Source organism: Phlebotomus papatasi, chromosome 3 (assembly GCF_024763615.1).
Source record: "Phlebotomus papatasi isolate M1 chromosome 3, Ppap_2.1, whole genome shotgun sequence".
Lineage (NCBI taxonomy): Eukaryota > Metazoa > Arthropoda > Insecta > Diptera > Psychodidae > Phlebotomus > Phlebotomus papatasi.
The window spans coordinates 30,265,297-30,284,906 of NC_077224.1; the positions used below are offsets into that span (position 1 = coordinate 30,265,297).

At 29.5% G+C, this 19,610-nt stretch overlaps 1 protein-coding gene across 3 annotated transcripts; it reads left to right on the forward strand.

Moving 5' to 3' along the window:
- Positions 1–8,054: 8,054 nt before the first annotated feature.
- LOC129807565 (ankyrin repeat domain-containing protein 13C) lies at positions 8,055–16,615 on the forward strand. 3 transcript variants are annotated; one of them, XM_055856932.1, is made up of 9 exons: positions 8,064–8,223; positions 8,339–8,380; positions 8,479–8,583; positions 8,653–8,784; positions 11,504–12,015; positions 12,255–12,404; positions 12,509–12,756; positions 12,982–12,999; positions 16,514–16,615. In XM_055856932.1, exons 1-9 carry the CDS (start codon positions 8,127–8,129, stop codon positions 16,536–16,538), a joined length of 1,329 nt encoding a protein of 442 aa, XP_055712907.1. In that variant the 5' UTR covers positions 8,064–8,126; the 3' UTR covers positions 16,539–16,615. The 3 variants fall into 3 exon arrangements, with proteins under 3 accessions (XP_055712908.1, XP_055712909.1, XP_055712907.1); XM_055856933.1 differs by lacking the exons at positions 12,982–12,999; positions 16,514–16,615 and adding an exon at positions 13,323–14,285 and having other exon boundaries at positions 8,055–8,223; positions 8,455–8,583; XM_055856934.1 differs by lacking the exons at positions 12,982–12,999; positions 16,514–16,615 and adding an exon at positions 13,323–14,285 and having other exon boundaries at positions 8,055–8,223.
- Positions 16,616–19,610: the final 2,995 nt, after the last annotated feature.

Below are 19,610 nucleotides of genomic sequence, written 5' to 3' on the forward strand. Positions count from 1 at the left end.
TGGGGTTTTTCTATTTATTGATAAAGAAGTGGACTTGGCCTGCAAAAATAAGTTTAAATTTACCTAAAGCATAAATATTTTTCACATTAAAAAATTAAAGAGAAAATCGCATTAATTTTTCGCATTAATGCTATAAATCAATTTATATCAAATTTTGCGGGCCAAGTCTACCTTTTTATCAACAAATAGATCAAATTTTGAATATAAAAAGATTCAAACACACAAATTACACATTTGGACGCTCACCAGCGACAATTAATGTGAATCGTATTAAAATTTTAATGTGCAAGTGTGATAACACAGTAAAACACATCCGAAAGTTAAAGAAATCAATTAATTTTTAGATAAAAAGGAACAAAGCTTTAGACAGAAGTGATGGGATTTCAGGAAAAAACATCCCTTGGAAGTGTACACTTTCATAGAAGATGCAGTCATCAAAAACCAAAAATTGAGACATGTTCTTATCTTGTCGCTTCTATATCCAAAAAATACAATTAAAAAAATCAATATTTGAACAATATAAATCGATTATCGGGAACTTCACTGAATGAAATCGATATCTTGTCAGAAATTTCAAAACTATACAATTAATTTCAATTAGGATTAAAAACATTAACAAATAACACCTGTCTGGAAAGGGATTGATATTTGACCTTCACTAAAACAACTGAATATGTGTGTTTATTATAGTTATAATGTGCATGAAATGTACGCCAGGCCGGGACTACCAAATACAGATACAAAAGAAATGCAGATGCGACAGAAGTAGATGCAACCGACGATATATATACATATATATCGTTGGTTGGATTTAGAACTTTGCTACAGATAATACAGTTGTATTATCTTTAGATCTACATTCTTTGCAAATGCCATTGAGCGATGCGTCGTTCACAACGAAACAAACACAAAACAAACACCTTTAAGACATTTGCTGATTTAAACAATGATATGTCCCTTTTTAGGCGTTAAAAATACTTGGATTATACCGCTAAATATATTTGGGATTATGCCAAAGCATTCTTTGAGTGAAGTGGGCTTTGTACAATATTTCTCCCAAGAACAAGCTAAAATAAATTAAATTAAATAATGATATAAAATTCTTATATAAAATTTACCACTGGATCAATTTAAACCTGAACGTTTGGACCCAAGTTTTAAGAGATATTGATGTGAAATTTAGTAAATTCAGGTATAAAATACGTTCTAATTCTAAATTTATAAATCTTAATAAAATAGCGTCTTATTATATATATGTATGTATAGATGTTTTTCTGACTTTTACTGCGATCCCAATAGAAACATGATTACGATATCTCAGACTCAAAGATGGAATCGATAAAATGATATATATGCACACATCACAATTAAAATTATCAATAAAAAAACAGATTGAATTTGGTCAGTTAAATATTTAAGTTTGATACCTAATAAGTTGTCCAAAAATCGTGGATTGAATAGAATTAGATAAATTTAGTATTATGCGAATCATTGGATAAGATTCTTACCCTTCTGAATCACGTACATAAGGTTGAATGATTGATCATTAAAAATGTCACGAAAAAAGTATGGCAAAAGTGGTCGAATTTTTGCATTCAACCTACCGCAAATACCATAATTTAATAATAAATAGAAATACCATAATTTATTCAATTCTGTAAATATTAATTGAAAGATTAGATTCATTGTCTAAAATTTTCAAAAAAAAAACTCAAAGACCCTTGTTCATTAAGGTGTCTGGAGTCGGGATTTCATAGAGAACCTCCTCTACGTAAACCGGGAATGGATCCTCTCGACCTCAAGTCACATGGTGCATCCGGGGTTCTTTAAAACCCCGAAGCACTCGCCTCGAGAACATATATGGCCCCGGAACGACCCAACGCATAAGCACGCCACCGGCATCCTAACAGTGACTCCATTCAGTCATACTAAATACTACAAGACAACATTATTACACTTTATAAAATTACCGATTTTCACGAGAGCGTCTGTCATTCTACCTTACATTTCGCTATAACGTCACGAACTTGAGCAGTTTCCCCCACACAATAGAAGGCACTAAACATTTGCTATTTCTTGGGAATTTAGAACAGTACAAAAATGTTATAATATGTAGTATACAAGATTATTAATATATCTTATAATTTAATTTTTAAATAAGATTTACACTTGACCTTTAACTTGACGTTTATTTTATAAAATTCACAAAAAAGGGAATTCAAATTTATATTGCAAAAGTGTTCATTTTTTGGTGAATCTAGCAGATCCTTAACGGCCGTTATCTCTATAATATTTTAGTGATAAAATATCTCACCTTGTATAGGGGAAAGCGCGCTACCTTCGAACGATTTATGCTTCGCACAAATCATTTTTTTCAATGTGTTATAAATAAATTGGGCGCACTATAATATTGTATTTTAATAGGCAGTCAAATACCTCAAATTTTCAGAAAAGAGCTATGGGTGATATCCATAAGGAACATAGAGAAAAAATTGAATTGTCCGAAGCTTGAGTGGTCCAAAGGTAGCGCGCTTTCCCCTAAATGATCCTAATAGATTGAAATCGTACAACCTCAACAAAAAAAAAATCAAATTTTATCGTTATGAAAAAATTCGTTACTTTTTCATCAAATGCAGTTGTTTCACTGATTAAGTTATTGATAACCACTTCTTTTTCTGGTCGAATGATCATTTTCAAGATGATCAAATTCCAAAAAAAGAAAATAAAAATTAATGATTATCTCATTTAAAAGATTCCTTTATACATTATAAATTTTTTTAAACAGTTTAAATTTTTTACAGGCTGAAAAATTGCATTATTCTCGTCATGGCAAAAACTGCTGAAGAATTACATTTTTATTGTAAAAAAATTCTAAACAAAAAAGTAAAATATAAACCATATTCGTGTATTGTCTAATGTCTAATGGTTCCTTTGCCCTGTGGTTATCTTTTAAACACAAATTTAAAATGCAATTATTAACATAGCGCAAATCTGGGACAGACATTCGTATTTTTTTTTAATTGTCTAAACACAATAAATAATAACTTCGATTCTCGATAAGATATTTATACTAATATCCAGTGACACATTGGACTTCATATCTAATTATTACATATACTTCATTCTGAAAAGTACTTGAGCAATACTACTTTAATATTTAGAAAAAGGCTAATAATTTTTAAGAATAATATCTCGAAATTTGCAACAAATTCTGTAGGACTTCCTCTAATTTTGTTTCATTTAAAACTTAACCCAATCACTAGAATAACTAATAAAATTTTTCATACTTTAAAACCACTTGTGGAGTTTTTAAATATTTGAGTGTTACTTAAATCAAATTGTAATTTTAAATTAACAATATTATTAAATGAGAAATATTTCTTTTTTTTTCAGGATGAGAGAATATGTGGAAGAAAACGAAAAAAATGATCCACTCATTCATGCACCGGACAAAAAAAACAATCCATGGGCCGAGAAGGGTAAATGTGTCATCATGTAATTAATTGTAAGAATATAAGTTTTTCGAGAAAAAAATCAGCATCAACAATGTTACCAGCGATTCCCTTCGTTCACGTTTTTTCGATATAAAAACCAAAATAAAAAAAGATGAGAACATCTTCACAAAGGATTTGTGGAGGAATAATTATTGAAATTTAGTAAAAAAAAAAATAATTGTAATAGAAAACAAAACATAACAACGTGCGGCAATTAAACTTAAAAAAATTATAATAATATAATATAATAATAAAATGTGTATGATCTCGATTTTACACATCAATATATATTAATGAATTTACTCCGGAAACAAAAAAGAAATATTAAGTATTTTTTACGTAAACAAATGTTTTTGTAGTTAAACCTCGAAAATTCTTTGGGTTTTGAAATCGCAAAAAAAAAGAAATATTTTATTCTACATCTATTCAGAAAACTCATTCAATTCAGTTTATGCTATGACCATAATCAAATAGTTTATGAATTTTACTAAAAATCAATAAAATAGTTATTGTACAAGATTTTTTTACATTAAACAACATTTATATTTCTTAAAATAAATATCAACAAATAAATTTTAGTAAAATACATTCATTATAAAAGAGAATCTATAAAGTCAAGACCAATAATAACAGGTTTTTCCAAATTTATCAATTTCACATTATAAAAGAGTAAAAAAAAATGTAAGGTATAATAGCGATGAAAAATAATATGAGATGTTTTTTTATTGAAGAGATAAAACAAGTAAATAAACATAAAATTGTAAGGATTATAAGTAATACATTAAAAAAATGAAAGAAAACTAGTAAAGAATGCATTTTACTACCATGTTTATTATATAAGTTGTGGGAAATGTTTTGATATTTTAAAATAATTATAAAACCTTATCTTCTAATTTCTTTCAAATCAGAATATCAAGATTTCAGGATATATTTTAAGAGGCCAAATTAGTCCTTGTACTTTGAAATCAACAACACGAAATGAATCATGAATAAATAGAATACAAATTACACTTTATTGTTTTAAAAAGTATAAAAATAAAAATAAAATAGTGTTCAATAAATCATATTCAACAATATACTCTCTCGATAAATTACTGTGTGTTTCTCATTAACATCTATGATAAGGCGTTTGAAATTAAAACTTCCATACTAAGAATATATAATTTCAAATTTAGAAGGAAATTTGTCGATCATTATTTTTTTTGTCTGTGAACCATTAAACAAATCTAACAAAAATACTTGCATTAATCTATGGATCCTTATAAATAGATGAAAGAATAAAATAAAATCATAAAAATTAAAATTTAAATAAAAATAAAACCATCAAAAATAAATTATATCATAATAAAAAATTAGATAGTAATTTTTCTTCATTTTTAGTTATATACATAACAGAGTAATATGTTTAATAATGAATTTTATTTCGGAGTTTTTATGTTTAATTCCTTAATTTTGCATCAAAAACCATTGAACTATGTATTCAAGTTATACAGCAAAAATATTTATTTTTTTCTTCATATTAGGGCAATGAGAATTATTTTTTAATAAAAATTGTTCTTACTTGAAGTACTTAAGCTTATTAATTGCGGTATAAGAGATGCAAAACTTTTTATTATAAAAGTTCAGGTATTTAATTTAAATTCTTGACGTACTTACATTTTTAAATCCACATACAGCCTTACATGAGATTTCTTTTTTTTTATTTTTTTTCGATCTGGCTAATATTATCTCTCACTTTTGATTATATTTATTAACATGGTATTAGTTATTTTATTCTCATAAAAAAACATTTTATAGTGCTAAAACAAATTTAACCAATCTGGATTCGAAATGAATCCCTTTTTCTATGTGAGTTAAATAAGTTCTTGTTTGATGTCAGCTTTTGAAGATATTTGATTGTCAAATATTTTTTTGTCACATTGAAATCACACATATACCTTTCTGTAACTAGAATCGATTCAAAATATATACATTGATATAAAAACAGTTTTTTTTTTTTTTGAATATATTCACTGCGTAATCTATTGTTGGTGTGTGGGTATACTAATATTTTTTTAACTTCTTTATTTTATATATATTGTACCCAAATTCGACAATATTACCATTATGGTCCTAACAGGGGAAAGTGGCCTGTCTATGAATGTTCCAATTTTGTTTTATTTTCAAATAGCAAATATTCTATTCTATAAACGATAATTATAATACTATTTTCTATTATCTTCGAGTAATAAAATAAAATTTTTGTATTAAAGAAAACTTGAAATATTCAAATTCTGACACAGGCGAATTTCGTGAATAATTTAAAGATCATAAGTTTTTTGGAGAATGGAGTATATCATTGTGAGCAGAAAATCTGTAGGGAATCAAGTAAGATAATTATCTTTTCACTATTTTCCACTTTATCCACGGTTACAAAATGACGTGATTTTGATTCAATTACCTACACTTTCTCAATCAATCGGCATAATAAATTTTAAGAAGCAGTCAACATTTAAACACTACGAAAGAACTCGAGAGAAGGCGCCGACATCAGTTCCAATTTTGGTGGAAACACTTGAGGATGTGTGGGTAGAGTTCCTTCAGACATTTTGGAGAAATTGATCAACAGGATGCCTTGAATATGTGAGGCGTTTATCAAAGTTAAAGGAGAATTCTTCGAGAAGAACTGAATTTGATGATTTTATTCATGTTTTTTTTTTTAAAATAAAATAATGAAGTAAAAGAAATGAAATTGCTACAATAACAAGAAGTAATTTGAAAAGTAATAAAAAATATATGAAAAAGTAGAATTTGGGCTGGAAATTTTAATATTCAAAGAAGAAACCCCTTTCAGAACAAATCACACCGGAAACCGACCAAAATCCGCACCAGAAATATTCCCTCGGCATAATTTTCAGTTTTTCTGACTCTTAATAATATTGACTAATAGTACTTAGCTTATATTAAATGATTATTAAAAGATTAAATCAGTTTTAGAATGTGGGGCTACTTTTGCATTTTTGTCCAAAAAGCTAATTTTTGACTGATCCTCAAATTATAATTTTTTTAGCCCAGATATTTTCTCATATTTTGTTTAAAACTGTTCTTAGGTTTTATATATGAAACTATTTCAGTCAATAGAACTGGATTATTACAGCGTTTTCCCGGTCCAAATCAGGTGTATTGAAACTTACGAAGGGTGTATTTAATGTTTTGAACGTAAGTGTATAAGAGGTTGAATTAGGTATATATTAGGTGTGATTCCTTCTAATCATACCTATTGTAATACATAGTGAGTCTATTATATTCGAAGATTTGTAAGGTGGCATATATAATTCACGATTCGCGATGTATTTCACGGATCTTCGCGAGGCGCGAATTTTTTCGCGGATTTTCGCGGGGCGTGAAATATTTCGCGGATTTTCGCGGGGCGTGTATTTTTTCGCAAATTTTCGCTGGGCACGAATTTTTCGCGGATTTTCGCGAGGCGTTAAATTTTTCGCGGTGCGCGTATTTTTTCACGAATTTGCGCGGGGCGCGATTTTTTTCGCGGATTTTCACGGTGCGCGTATTTTTTCACGAATTTGCGCGGGGCGCGAATTTTTTCGCGGATTTTCACGGGGCACGAATTTTTTCCCTGATTATTGCGGGGCGCGAATTTTTCACAGATTTTCGCGGTGCGCCTATTTTTTCTCGAATTTTCGCGGGTCACGAATTTTTTCCATGATTTTTGCGGAGTGCAAATTTTTCGGGGATTTTCGCGGTGCGCGTATTTTTTCTCGAATTTTTTACGGGGCGCAGTTTTTTTCGTGCTGAAAGAGGCTCTAAAAGTCTAAAGTAATATTTGAGAATTTTTAAATAGATTTTGTTCACAAAGAATTTTTTGCACATACATCAACACAACTTATTATCTTCCCAAAGGATGCCCATTCATTAAGTTCTATCTATACTATATGGATTATAGAACCGGGAGAAGTAATTAATATGCGACTAAACAGCAAAAACAGAAAAACAATTAAACTAAATTGTGAACGAGGAAAAACAAGAATTGATCCTTAATCAGGAGACTCAAGTCTACAAAACGAACCATCTGAAATCTGTGTGCTCAAAAAAGTAGTAAATTTCTTGCAGGTTTATATATGTATATATATATTATCACAATTGTAAGAGAGATGATAACCCTATTTTTGTAATTATTATATATTAAAGAAACTAGCTATAGTACTATATTGGAGCAGTATAAAGTAAAGTCTCGCCAATTCAAACGCCAACTTTAATCAGAACTTCTATTTAGAATTTTAGAAACAGTAAAATTTTATTATGTGTGTGGCAAGTTGTGTATGTGCAATACTTGTTATAGATTTTTATTTTCCACTATTCATGATCATATAATCATAATATTAAGTACGCATTTTAACCAAGCGAATAAAATTTTATCAGTCTTATCAATCATCATAATAGGATAAACATGTAAAGTTGCGTGCAACTTCTGCAACTGAGATAAGACACATGGACAAAATGAATTTGTGGATATATGCAAGAAATACCGTTAGAAGGCCAACGAGATTTCCGTATATTTTTGTTATAGGGTTCAGTAGTGTCATGTCATGTGTCTGAAGAACTACCAGCCATTTGTTATTGTTCAGCACAAATATGTCTTTAGCGTTGCATGAAGCGGTGTTTTCTGGTGATTTGAAACAACTTTCACAGCTTCTTAGAACGCAGGATGTAACACAAAAAGATAAACATGGTAAGAGCAATAAATAAGTTTTTTCTTGATTTTATTGCATTTTTTCCTAATGGCCGATGCTTCTGAACGTGTCAATGAAACAATTTAATTAGAATCACTTTCAAATTTATTGCAGGAAATACACCCCTCCACCTTTCCGTGATGTTAGGCCGAAAAGGTAAGTATATTATAGTATTAAGATAAGAGTGTAACTTGTAGTCACATTCATAATCGATGACAATTGAGATCCAGTCATTGTAATTCATAAATTTGCAGAATTTACTCAGCTGCTTCTTGCTCATGGAGCTCCTGTGAAAGTGAAGAACCTTCAAGGATGGTCGCCTTTGGCAGAAGCGATTTCTTATGGTGACCGTTCCACAAGTAAAAATGCAATTTAAACATTATTATTTTCTTTTATATTCATTACAACTTAACACTTCCTGTTTTTAGTTCACCTTCTTCTATGGAAGCTAAAAAAGCAGGCAAGAGATCAAATGGAACACAGACGCCCAAACTTGGTCAAGGCCTTGCAGCAGATGGGTGATTTTTACATGGAACTCAAATGGGATTTTCAGTCATGGGGTGAGATCTATACTAATAGTCCAGTTTCCGTCGCTTTAGTCACCTCTTTATTGTCTGACGGAAGTGACTTGGCGAGACTCTGTTCTATTAAGAATAATTTTTCATTCATTTCTTTAAAAGTGGGATACCAATTGGATTTAAAGGCTTACGATAAGCAAGACTCCTCTTAATAAGTCTCAGAATATACAAGTCAACTGAGTCGATGTTCCACTCATACGGGCTTTGCAATAGTGCTGTGCTCATAAAGAAAGGGAAAGTCAAACACGACTTTTATTATATTGGATAAGTTCATATATTCTGTCAGTAGAAGAGGTCGAAAGTTTGGAGTGGTATATCTCAGCTCCTGATGAACATAATTGGATGAGTGAACTATTGTTGGAAAGCTTGGTTCATTAGCTTTCAGAATCTGGTATATATAATCTTCTATGAGTAAACCATGGTCATCCAGAACCATTTATGTCGAAGAAGACACTTTTTGCAACGTCTTTTTTGACCATCCACTGCTGGGACCAGGAGTGTCCCACGATTATCGCACAAGGACTATTTGTTAGAGGAACTCAAAAGGTATAATTTGTGGAAAAAACTTTTTTTTTGGACATCTTACTTTTTTTTATTCATCGACTTTTGCAAGAATTTTGAAGTGTTAAACGCAAGGAAAAAATTACTAAAATCCTAAAAGAGTGGTTTCTGGAGGGGAAGGATAGACGTGGGGATGAAATTGATGTGATATTTGGATTCCTTAGATCAACTTATGGGGGAGTACTCAGAACATTACAAGTCGATATCACCATCAGTTTATTGAGAAAATAAGTTTTTTGGCAAAAATTTGCAAGATTTCACGTGTTTTGAAAATGAAAAAAATCAAAAAATAAGGCATTTAAAGGTATCGGTCGTTGCAAGTCGATATCTTCATTAGTTTGTCCAGAAAATGAGATAGACGGATTTCTGTCATTTTTTTCTATGCGTGTAAAATGTTAAAATTCTTGCAAAAGTCGATGAATAAAAAAAAGTAAGATGTCCAAAAAAAAAGTTTCTTCCACAAATTATACCCTTTGAGTTCCTCTAACAAATAGTCCTTGTGCGATAATCGTGGGTCACTCCTGATCCCAGCAGTGGATGGTAAAAAAAAAACGCTGCAAAAAGTGTCTTCTTCGACATAAATGGTTCTGGATGACCATGATTTACCCATAGCCAATTACATATACCAGATTCTGAAAGCTATGGAACCAAGCTTTCCAACAATAGTTCACTCATCCAATTATGTTCATCAGGAGCTGAGATATACCACTCCAAACTTTTTACCTCTTCTATTGACAGAATATATGAACTCGTCTAATATAATAATAATTGTGGTTATGATATTAACTAAATCTAATAAGTTATAGACTCAATTAGAGACGTAAGAATAAACGGTTTTCAAACTCGAGATTTAGTTCATTTCCTTACAGTGGCAGATATAGGGGGTAGCAAAAAAACAATAATGATGGGACCCCCTGAATAGTTATTTTAAATATTATATGTCTATTTAGCTCATAAGACACTTAATTTTATTAATTCGGCTCCTTTAGTATTATAGCATTATGCGATTTTAATAAAACACTAAACAAGAGTATAACGAATGAGCTTTCAAAAAAACCCAAAATCATTCAATTTGGAACAAAAATCAATTAATGATGTGCTATTAAATGTGTTGAGCATAATCTTATATTTAAAATTTTCAAAATAGGCTTTTAAGAGAACTCTGAAGAAATTTTCGATCAAAAGGAAGCTATGTTGTCATAGAAGAGCTTAACGTTTAAGCCTTTAAGGACCAGACACACTTTACGGACCGAAAATCAACAATAAAAATTAAACCGATAAAAAATTTAAATAATTTTTAGACAAAAAAATATTATGTATAGTTACTGTAGTTTCTACTGTTAAGTGCTTAAAAATTCGTAAATATAAAAAAAAAATATTAAAATTTATTCTTCAGTGCGGTTCAATCTCATCTAAATAGAATCCTGGATAAATTCTTAATACTATATATAGAGCCTCTCTATCAATCCTGTATAATGGGCACGTCAATTTATGTAGAGCCTAGCGCTCCTCGTCCCCGATTTTTTTTCTTGGAATCCCGGAGTCCCCCTTAACCTTAACCTTAATCATTTGCTGACTGGACCTTTCACTACCCTGTATCCGCCACTGATACCTGAAAATCCCAAATTTCTAAACCATCAAACGATCGCAGTAATTTTTAATAAACTAATAAATTATTTGCTAATAATATGCTGTTATAATTAAAAATTTCTCAAAAAGAACTTTAAACGAATTAAACTAGTTGAGCCATAAAATAAAATAAATTAACTTAGGCCTGAAGCCCGTATTACATAGATAGACAAGAACTTTAGCTCTATAATCTAAAGATTTATTCAATTAGTGATTCATTCGTTCGGTGTGAACACTATTATTACTATTATATTACTCTATTACAATTTTTATTACAAAAATGATACCATTTGTCATTTTTGTCCCCAGAGCAGTTTTTTTTTAATTCCGAAATCCCACATAGATAGATATTCCAATTGTACGTTTAGAAACTTTATTTCATAGTAAAATGTGTATCATACCATTTGATTTATCATTTGATAAAGTTATCGAAAGAATCAGTATTACTATTTTCAAAATTAAGGAATTAAATTATAATACACTTTTTCTTCTCTTTATTATTTCTCTGTAGTTCCTCTAGTATCACGAATACTGCCATCTGATATTTGTAAAATCCATAAGGCAGGATGTTCTATACGACTAGACACTACACTGGTCGACTTTTCAGAAATGAAATGGGAGCGCGGAGACATATCATTTATATTCCGTGGTGATAAAACACCCAAAGAATCCTTGACTGTGCTTGATAACGAATATCAATGCTACCAGCGTGTTCGGTATGAGGAAACGGAAGCAGAGATCGAAGATGAAGTGGATATTCTAATGTCAAGTGATATTATGGCGGCACAGATGTCAACTAAAAGTATTAACTTCACACGTGCACAATCAGGATGGATATTCCGGGAGGACCGTAAGGAAACAATTGCCGGACAGTATGAATGTGATTTGTATTGCATCAATGGTCTGGTATTGGAATCTAGAAAACGCAGAGAACACCTTTCCAGAGATGATTTGCAAAAAAATAAAGCTCTTATGGAATCATTTACCAAAGGACACTCTCAGACTGTCGACCAAAATGGGGAGGTAAAAACTTTATAAGAAAAAGTCTCACAATTATTATGGTCAATTAGAGATTTCATATCAAGTGAAACTCAAATAAGCCTTTAGAGTGGAAATAGGAACACCTCCGAAGAAATTGGATGATTTGAGTGTCACTTGGTCTGATTAACGATTCTCTGTACATAAATACAATAATTATTGAACAAAAAAAACCCACAAAATTTATAACTTTGTCAGTACTTTATTGTTCAACTTAATTGCAGATTCTTAGAAGAACATCCCTATCTCCCCCACCAAATTGTAATGTAACTTGGGATGAATATATTAATGCTGAACCAGGAGAACATCCAAAATTAGCCAGGGACTTAGTTTACAAAGAATCAAGTAAAACTTTTCGTGCTACTGTAGCAATGGTAAGTGGAATAAATTTAAACTTTCATGAGAAATTTGACTAAAAAACTTATTACATTAATTTCATAATCATTCTGTGCAATGATCTAATTTTTTTTTATTGCAGAGTAAGGACTTTCCACTTAATGTAGAAATGCTTTTGAATGTACTGGAAGTGATTGCACCTTTTAAGCATTTTTCCAAACTCCGTGAATTCGTAACACTGAAACTTCCCAGTGGATTTCCCGTAAAAATTGATATTCCTATCTTACCGACAGTTACAGCAAAGATAACATTCCAAAAATTTGAGTTTCGGGATAATATTCCTCAAAGTATGTTTGAGGTTCCGGAAACCTATGTTGAGGACAACATGAGGTGAGTCTGTGCATTCATTAGTTTCTCTAAAAGGAATAACAAATTAACTACAAGAAAAAAATGTTAAAAATAAATTATTCTTTTCATTTGCAATATATTATCTAATTACTAAATTACATATATTATTTACATTTGTTTTTTTTTTCTTTTTTTTTGTAAAAAAAATGATTACATACATATGATAAAAATTATTCTGAATTTGCTTTTTCTTTCCCATTATACCAGCTTCTGTGGCATTTCATGGTAATTTATGACTTACATAAAATTGTGAATTTTAATTTTTATAGCTTTATTTAACTGAAATCTTTATTCCTTCAATAACATTGAGAAAACAAAGAAATAAACTGATAAACTATTCCATTTTCCTTGCCTCTGTGGCTGCATGAATAACAAATTTTATCCCTTCACAGTTCAATACAATGTATATTCGAAGCATGCCTTTTTAGGGAATAGAAACTGAAAAAAGTATAGGACAATACGTATTTAACTATTTTTTCCTTGTAATACCAAGAATTTACTAATGAAAAATTGTTTCAATTTAATCTTTATTCGCTATGTTATTGTAGGTTTCCCGACTTATGACGTATCGAACTCATAACTGTAATTGAATTCACAACCAATCATCGTATCCTGTTCGAGAAAAACTATATATCCTTAAATTTTCCTATGATTTAAGTAATGTTCTATTTTTCAGGCTTTTATATCTTTTCCCTCAATATTTATTTATTTTGAAATTTATTTACAATTTGGCAATATATTGTTTTGAAAACTAAAATTGTTAAAATTCTACAATCGTTTATTCAGGGTGTTACATAAAAAGCCAAATTCTTTATATTAAAAAAAAAACAACTATATACGATACTCTTTTGGGTAAAAATCCTCTGTTACATTAAATTTTTCGAAATGTTAGTTAACGAACTTTATTTTTTTGCTCATTTCTTATGGCAATAAAAGAATAATGTAAAAATTCTTGCACAACTCGTTTTTCTTGTGAGAAATATTTTGCATTTCGTTCACCAAAGCACTGTGCGTAAATTTTTTTTATATAATGCTATAAATTTGATTCCACATCTTTATTAAAATAACAAAAAAAAATTGTAAACCAACTCATCTCAATAAAAAAAATTAAAGTTAAGTAAAACCAGTGCATATCTTTTGATTACTAACACCATAATATTTTCTAGTCGATTTTCCTTGGGTTAAAACAGAGGAGGTATTTTCCTTAGGCTTAGATGTTCGCTGTGCAGCTTACGGCTAAGAGTAATAGCGTGAACTGTTTATAAGACTGTTAAAAATCTCTTATATTCCAATTTGAAACTCGTTTTCAATTCCCTATAAGGAAATTAACTAAGAAAATCAGCCTCCTAATTTCCCAATAAATAGTGCTACAAGGGAATAGTTTACGGAATCCAGATGAGAGTGAGTTAAATGACGATTAGCCTGTTTTATTCATTCCAGCTCAAACTATGCAATAAAACATATTACAGGATAATGCCCAACGTACAATAAATTTTGTTTTGTAAACATGTTTTTAATACTTCAATTAGAATAAGTAAAATCTAAATCTAATCATTTCACTTACACTTATGGGCAATTTCGGAAACGTATTTACGAACAAAAGTTAATGTGTGAAGGGCATAAAAGTTATTCTTTGTTGCTCATTATTTACATATATTTAAGTATTTTATTTTTTATTCAATTCAAAAAATCTTGGTTATTATGAAACACTCTGTAATAAATAACTTTACTGTTCGGTCCTATAATTATTTTAAGGCCTCTTTTGTTACTGTTATGCTATTATTTTAATATAAAAAATCGTGTTTTTCGTAGAAAATCGCAGAATATGTTTGTTCATTCATAATATGTTTTTCTCTGCATTTTATTTAAATATTATTTTCACATTGAAAGAGTTGTATATTAAGGTTTCAAAAGCATTTTATTTAATTGTTTTTGTTATATGTTAATTTTATTCAACCAAATAAAAATAATGTGAGAGACACCTCATTAAAAAAGAAATTGTGTACATTCTTAACTTTTAATATGTTAGCTTTAATTACACTAAATAAAATCCATTCCTAGTTCAACTAATAATTTTTCTATAATGGAAAAAATACAACAAAGAAGCATTTTTAGAAAAAATAAATAAAAAAGAGATATAACAAAAAAATACAATAAAATTTATACAAAACTTGAAAATGACAAAAAAAATCAGTACACTATATTTTTCTTATTATTGTTCTATATTGAATTAAAAAAGCAGCCCAGAAAAACTTGAGATCATTTGAATAAAAAGGATAATACATTAATAAATTCACTTGCAATAAAAAGACATAATTCTATGTAGTTACAAGAAGATAAAAGAGGAGTGCCATAGGTTTTTATCATCAAAAAAAGTTATCCACAGTTAGATTTAAAAGAGAAAATTATATAGGTTCAATACTGTCTTAAAGTCTAAAATGATCTCAAGTAATATGGAAGAAATTGTGAAACCATTGTATGTTTGTTTGGGAAAGAAAAAAAAACTTGTTTGTTAAATTATTTGATCTTATTTTCAATTCAAGTGAAGAATAAATGAAAACAGGAACACAAATGGTATTGAAAATCATTTTCTTCTTTATAAATGCATTTATATGTTTCTCACCAAATTTATTTCTTATACCAGCCGTACAAGTTTGATGACGAAGGTATATTTTATAAGAAATACAAACTGAAGGCCATTCGCATTGAATAAGAATATATGCATTTACGAAAAAAATATCTCCCTCCTTATTCAACTCTTGCGTTCATGGTAGTCTTCTTCATTCAATAGATTTATCTCTTTTACTGTGAGATCGCAACAAAAGAATTGTGTGTGAATATCATATAAGGTGTGAAAGAGACTTGTTTGAGTTCGCTCAAGATAGTGTTTGGAAGGTGGTTTCTTGATGAGATCATTTCATTTTAGCCACTTACAGGCAAATGGTGTTAGATTTTGAGTTAAAATAGTTAAAGTTTTGGTATGTATCTTTTAATTTTGTTTCATTATTATTGAACAAATAGGTTGACCTGTATTTTGATAACATCGACTTTACTACACCACTCTATCTGTTCTTTGTCTATGGTTGAAAACTGTTTCTGTGGCAAATTTTCCTGTGCTACTTATCGAATTTTTAGATAAAAATTAAACCTAAACTTTCAAGATGAAAATAATATTGGTGATAAAAAGTCAATTCATATATTATGCCTGGTATTATAAAAGCTTTTCTAGTAAGACAATTCAGTGCAGAAATGAAAGTTTCTTCTTCGATGTTTCAAAATCCTAGTGTTGAATTCCCTCACATTTGGTCAATTGTCGTAGGAGGGAGTTATTTTCAAGAATCATTATATTTCTTCAGACTATTTCACTTGTGTTTAAAAAACTGTTTTCATTTTGAGACCCATCCATTGAGCTAAATGCTAAGCCATCAGCATTTCCATTATTTTTTACTGTGTACATAGCTGAGACGATGTGTTGATCTAAAAGTAAAAAAAAAAAAAATAGAAATTCATAACCAGTACACAGTTACTTTTCACCTTTTTTGGCATCACCGACAATTTTAATTGTGTATAGCGCAAAATTCTGCTAGGTTTTTGCTATTATATTGCGTGACAATTTATTATATGTGTGCATAACAAAAAGAATGAAGTATACACATTAAAATACACTTAACATTTTTTAAATCTAAATAATAAACATTTTCACAAACACAAATTTATGTTTCGATGCAAAACTTTTCAGTTCAATCAACTCCGAGGAAAGCTAGGAAAGACACAATGGAAATGAGGAAAATTGTAATCTGTATGTTTGTGATGCTTCTTGGTATTGTGGGTGGAGTTTTGAGCGAGAAAAAGTACAAAATGAAGGATATGATGCGGAAGTCCATCGTTTTTGATAAGATGACCCCAGATGTCTTTTATTGTCCTACCACTAAACCATCTTTTGAGAAACTGATCGTCAAATCAAACCCTATTCACAAATTATGTGAATTTGAAGGTCGGCCTTTACCACCAGATTACAAATCTGACTGCTATCAAGTAAGTTAGAAATTACTTTTTTTAAAGTACATTCATATAACTATAATAACTATTTTTTTCTTTATTGGGTAGAATTATCAGATCTACCTTAAAAATAGTAAATATATTTTATTGTTTAATTTGTAAAATCACCCATTAGGGGTATAAAATTGGAGTTTCCTTAAAAATTACCAAAAAATATAGTCTAGAGTGAGGTTGCCAAGAATTGTATAGGAAATAAACTAAACAAAATATTGAGGATTCATCTATACCATTTAGGACCACGATTTGTTGGTTTTTGACATTTTCCAAAATTGTGAAAACTGTTCTTTTGTAGATTTGAGCATTAAAATACGAAGTCTCTATCTTAGATCAAATTTCATAAGATTTTTGAGAAATTGTCTTTTAAAAACATATTTGAAACATACATAAATGCTGAGATTCTTCTTTAAGTCGATCGGAGAACCATCAACATGATTTTCATTTCAATATTATTTCAATTGCGTTTTCCATAATTTTTAAAACACTATTTTAAACTTAACTTAAACATATTAATTTATTTAAATTTTATTCTATTTCTGATTAATCCAATTTACTTTCGAATACTGTATCTGACGCAGTTGTATATTCTCTTCAGTTTCTTCCGCTGTTCGTCAGAGGATTGCCTTCTTCTCAAATCAAAGACTAAATTTTTCTCCAAAGCTTTCAACCCTCGGTATGGGTCTTCCTCAGTGGGCTAAGAATGATTTCTTTATTTTAGATAAATTTTCTTCATAGACAATCTTAAAATCTCCTCTCTTACTTACTCAATTATAATCTTTCTAATGATTTGGAAACGTCTTTCGTCCTCTTAACACTTTTAAGATTGTCCATGAAGAAGATTTATCTAAAATAAAGAAATCATTCTCAGCCCACTGAGGAAGACCCATACCGAGGGTTGAAAGCTTTGGAGAAAAATGTAGTCTTTGATTTGAGAAGAAGGCAATCCTCTGACGAACACCGGAAGAAACTGAAGAGAATTCAATTTACATTCTAAGATCTAAGTATTAAACAGATTAAACTAAAATAAAATAAAATCAAAATAAAATACCATGATATATTTTAATTCTCATCACGTTATTAGTTTTTTAATTTGATTTTTATCAATTATGTGCATAGTGGGACACGACTGTATCAGTAAATTCAAACTAATGAATCCAAACTAAAATTCTATTAGTTTTTGTTCATTAAAGTGTTGCTTTAAAATATTTGTAAATAGTATGATTCCAGAATTTTGAATATAAATCATGAATTATTATATTGTAACATAATTTCAGGATATGGACGAGACGGATTATGCCTGCAAGGAGAAGTACCGGATAATGGTAATTATATGAGAATCTCTGAAAAAATTAGAAACAAAATGTGCAATATAATTATAATATTTTATATACACTTAACATAAGCATATTAATCAAAGCATTGAAATGAAACATTGAATTTGCATGTTTCTTGTTTCATTTTGATTTATTTCCAGAAACGATACGCCAAAGACCCGGTTGATGTAAATTCAGATCATCATAACGTGCAAAAACACACAAAATAATACAGATTTTATAGACATCTAAACCAGCTATCCGCTCTGACACACAAGACCGTTGACTTGACCTTAATACTTTCACTTTTAGCTGAGATTTTTCTAACCAATACCGCTGAGGTCTTAAATAACAATTTCTTTAACATTTTAATCAACTATAGATGACGATAAAAATGTTGCATTAATTAGAAGAAAGAATTCCTTCATATAGACTTTCTTATGTTAATTAGTGTAGGTTTGGTTATGCTATTCATTGTGGGATTTTCATTTTCTCAACTAACAATTTGCTGTTAAAGCTTGATTTTTATTCACACAATTATTCTTGTATTTGCTTGTATTTAAATTTCATAGTAAGTACATTTTTCATTGTAGACAATATTTAAATAATCCTTTATGAGGTTAAAAAGAATCCTTGGCTCGAGTTTTAGGTGAATAAATAATGTAGGTATAAATTACAAAACTCTGAGCTGACGAAAGTTGTAATGATGAAGATATATTATCAAATGGTGATGGAACTTTTAATAATGAGATTGCAATGTTGATAAAGCTACACTCTATGCACTTTTCATAAAATATTGCAAATTTATTATTCTATATTTGTCTATTGTCACATTTCAATATTATTTACAGTACAATTAGTCTTTTTTCTTTTGATTTTAAAATGTCTTTATATGTCCTTTAATTTATTCCTCTGCAATTTTTTATTATGTGTTTGCATGGAAGATGTATCTATTTCTGAAATATTTATATTTGTTCTGTATACCTTCTAAATTTAATTTTCAATGAACCGACAATTGAAAAAAAATGAACGATACTGTGAATTCTTCGGCAAAATTCCCATGGTACGTAATATTTAAGGGAAATTTAGAATTTAGACACTCTGTAGATCACACTATAACTCAGTAAATCTAGTTATTTAATATACTTAATAAGGATCCTTAAGGTGAAACTAAAAATATATATATTTTAATTAATTCCCAGATGCGACTATATCCACCTGGCAGTGATGCCCCATTCAATGGATCGCGATTGGCGAAATTCCTCAAAAATGACCCTGATGCAAAAATGAAGACGTCTAAATACCAAGGAAAACATTACGAAGACAATATTAGAAAACATTTCTAAATTTCTATTAAAATCTATGTGCTTAAAATACTAGAAATTTGTCAAAAAAAAAATATCTTTTTTTTTACCAATTCTATCCATTCTATTACTTTTGGAATTCAATTTTTTTTTTCAATTAATT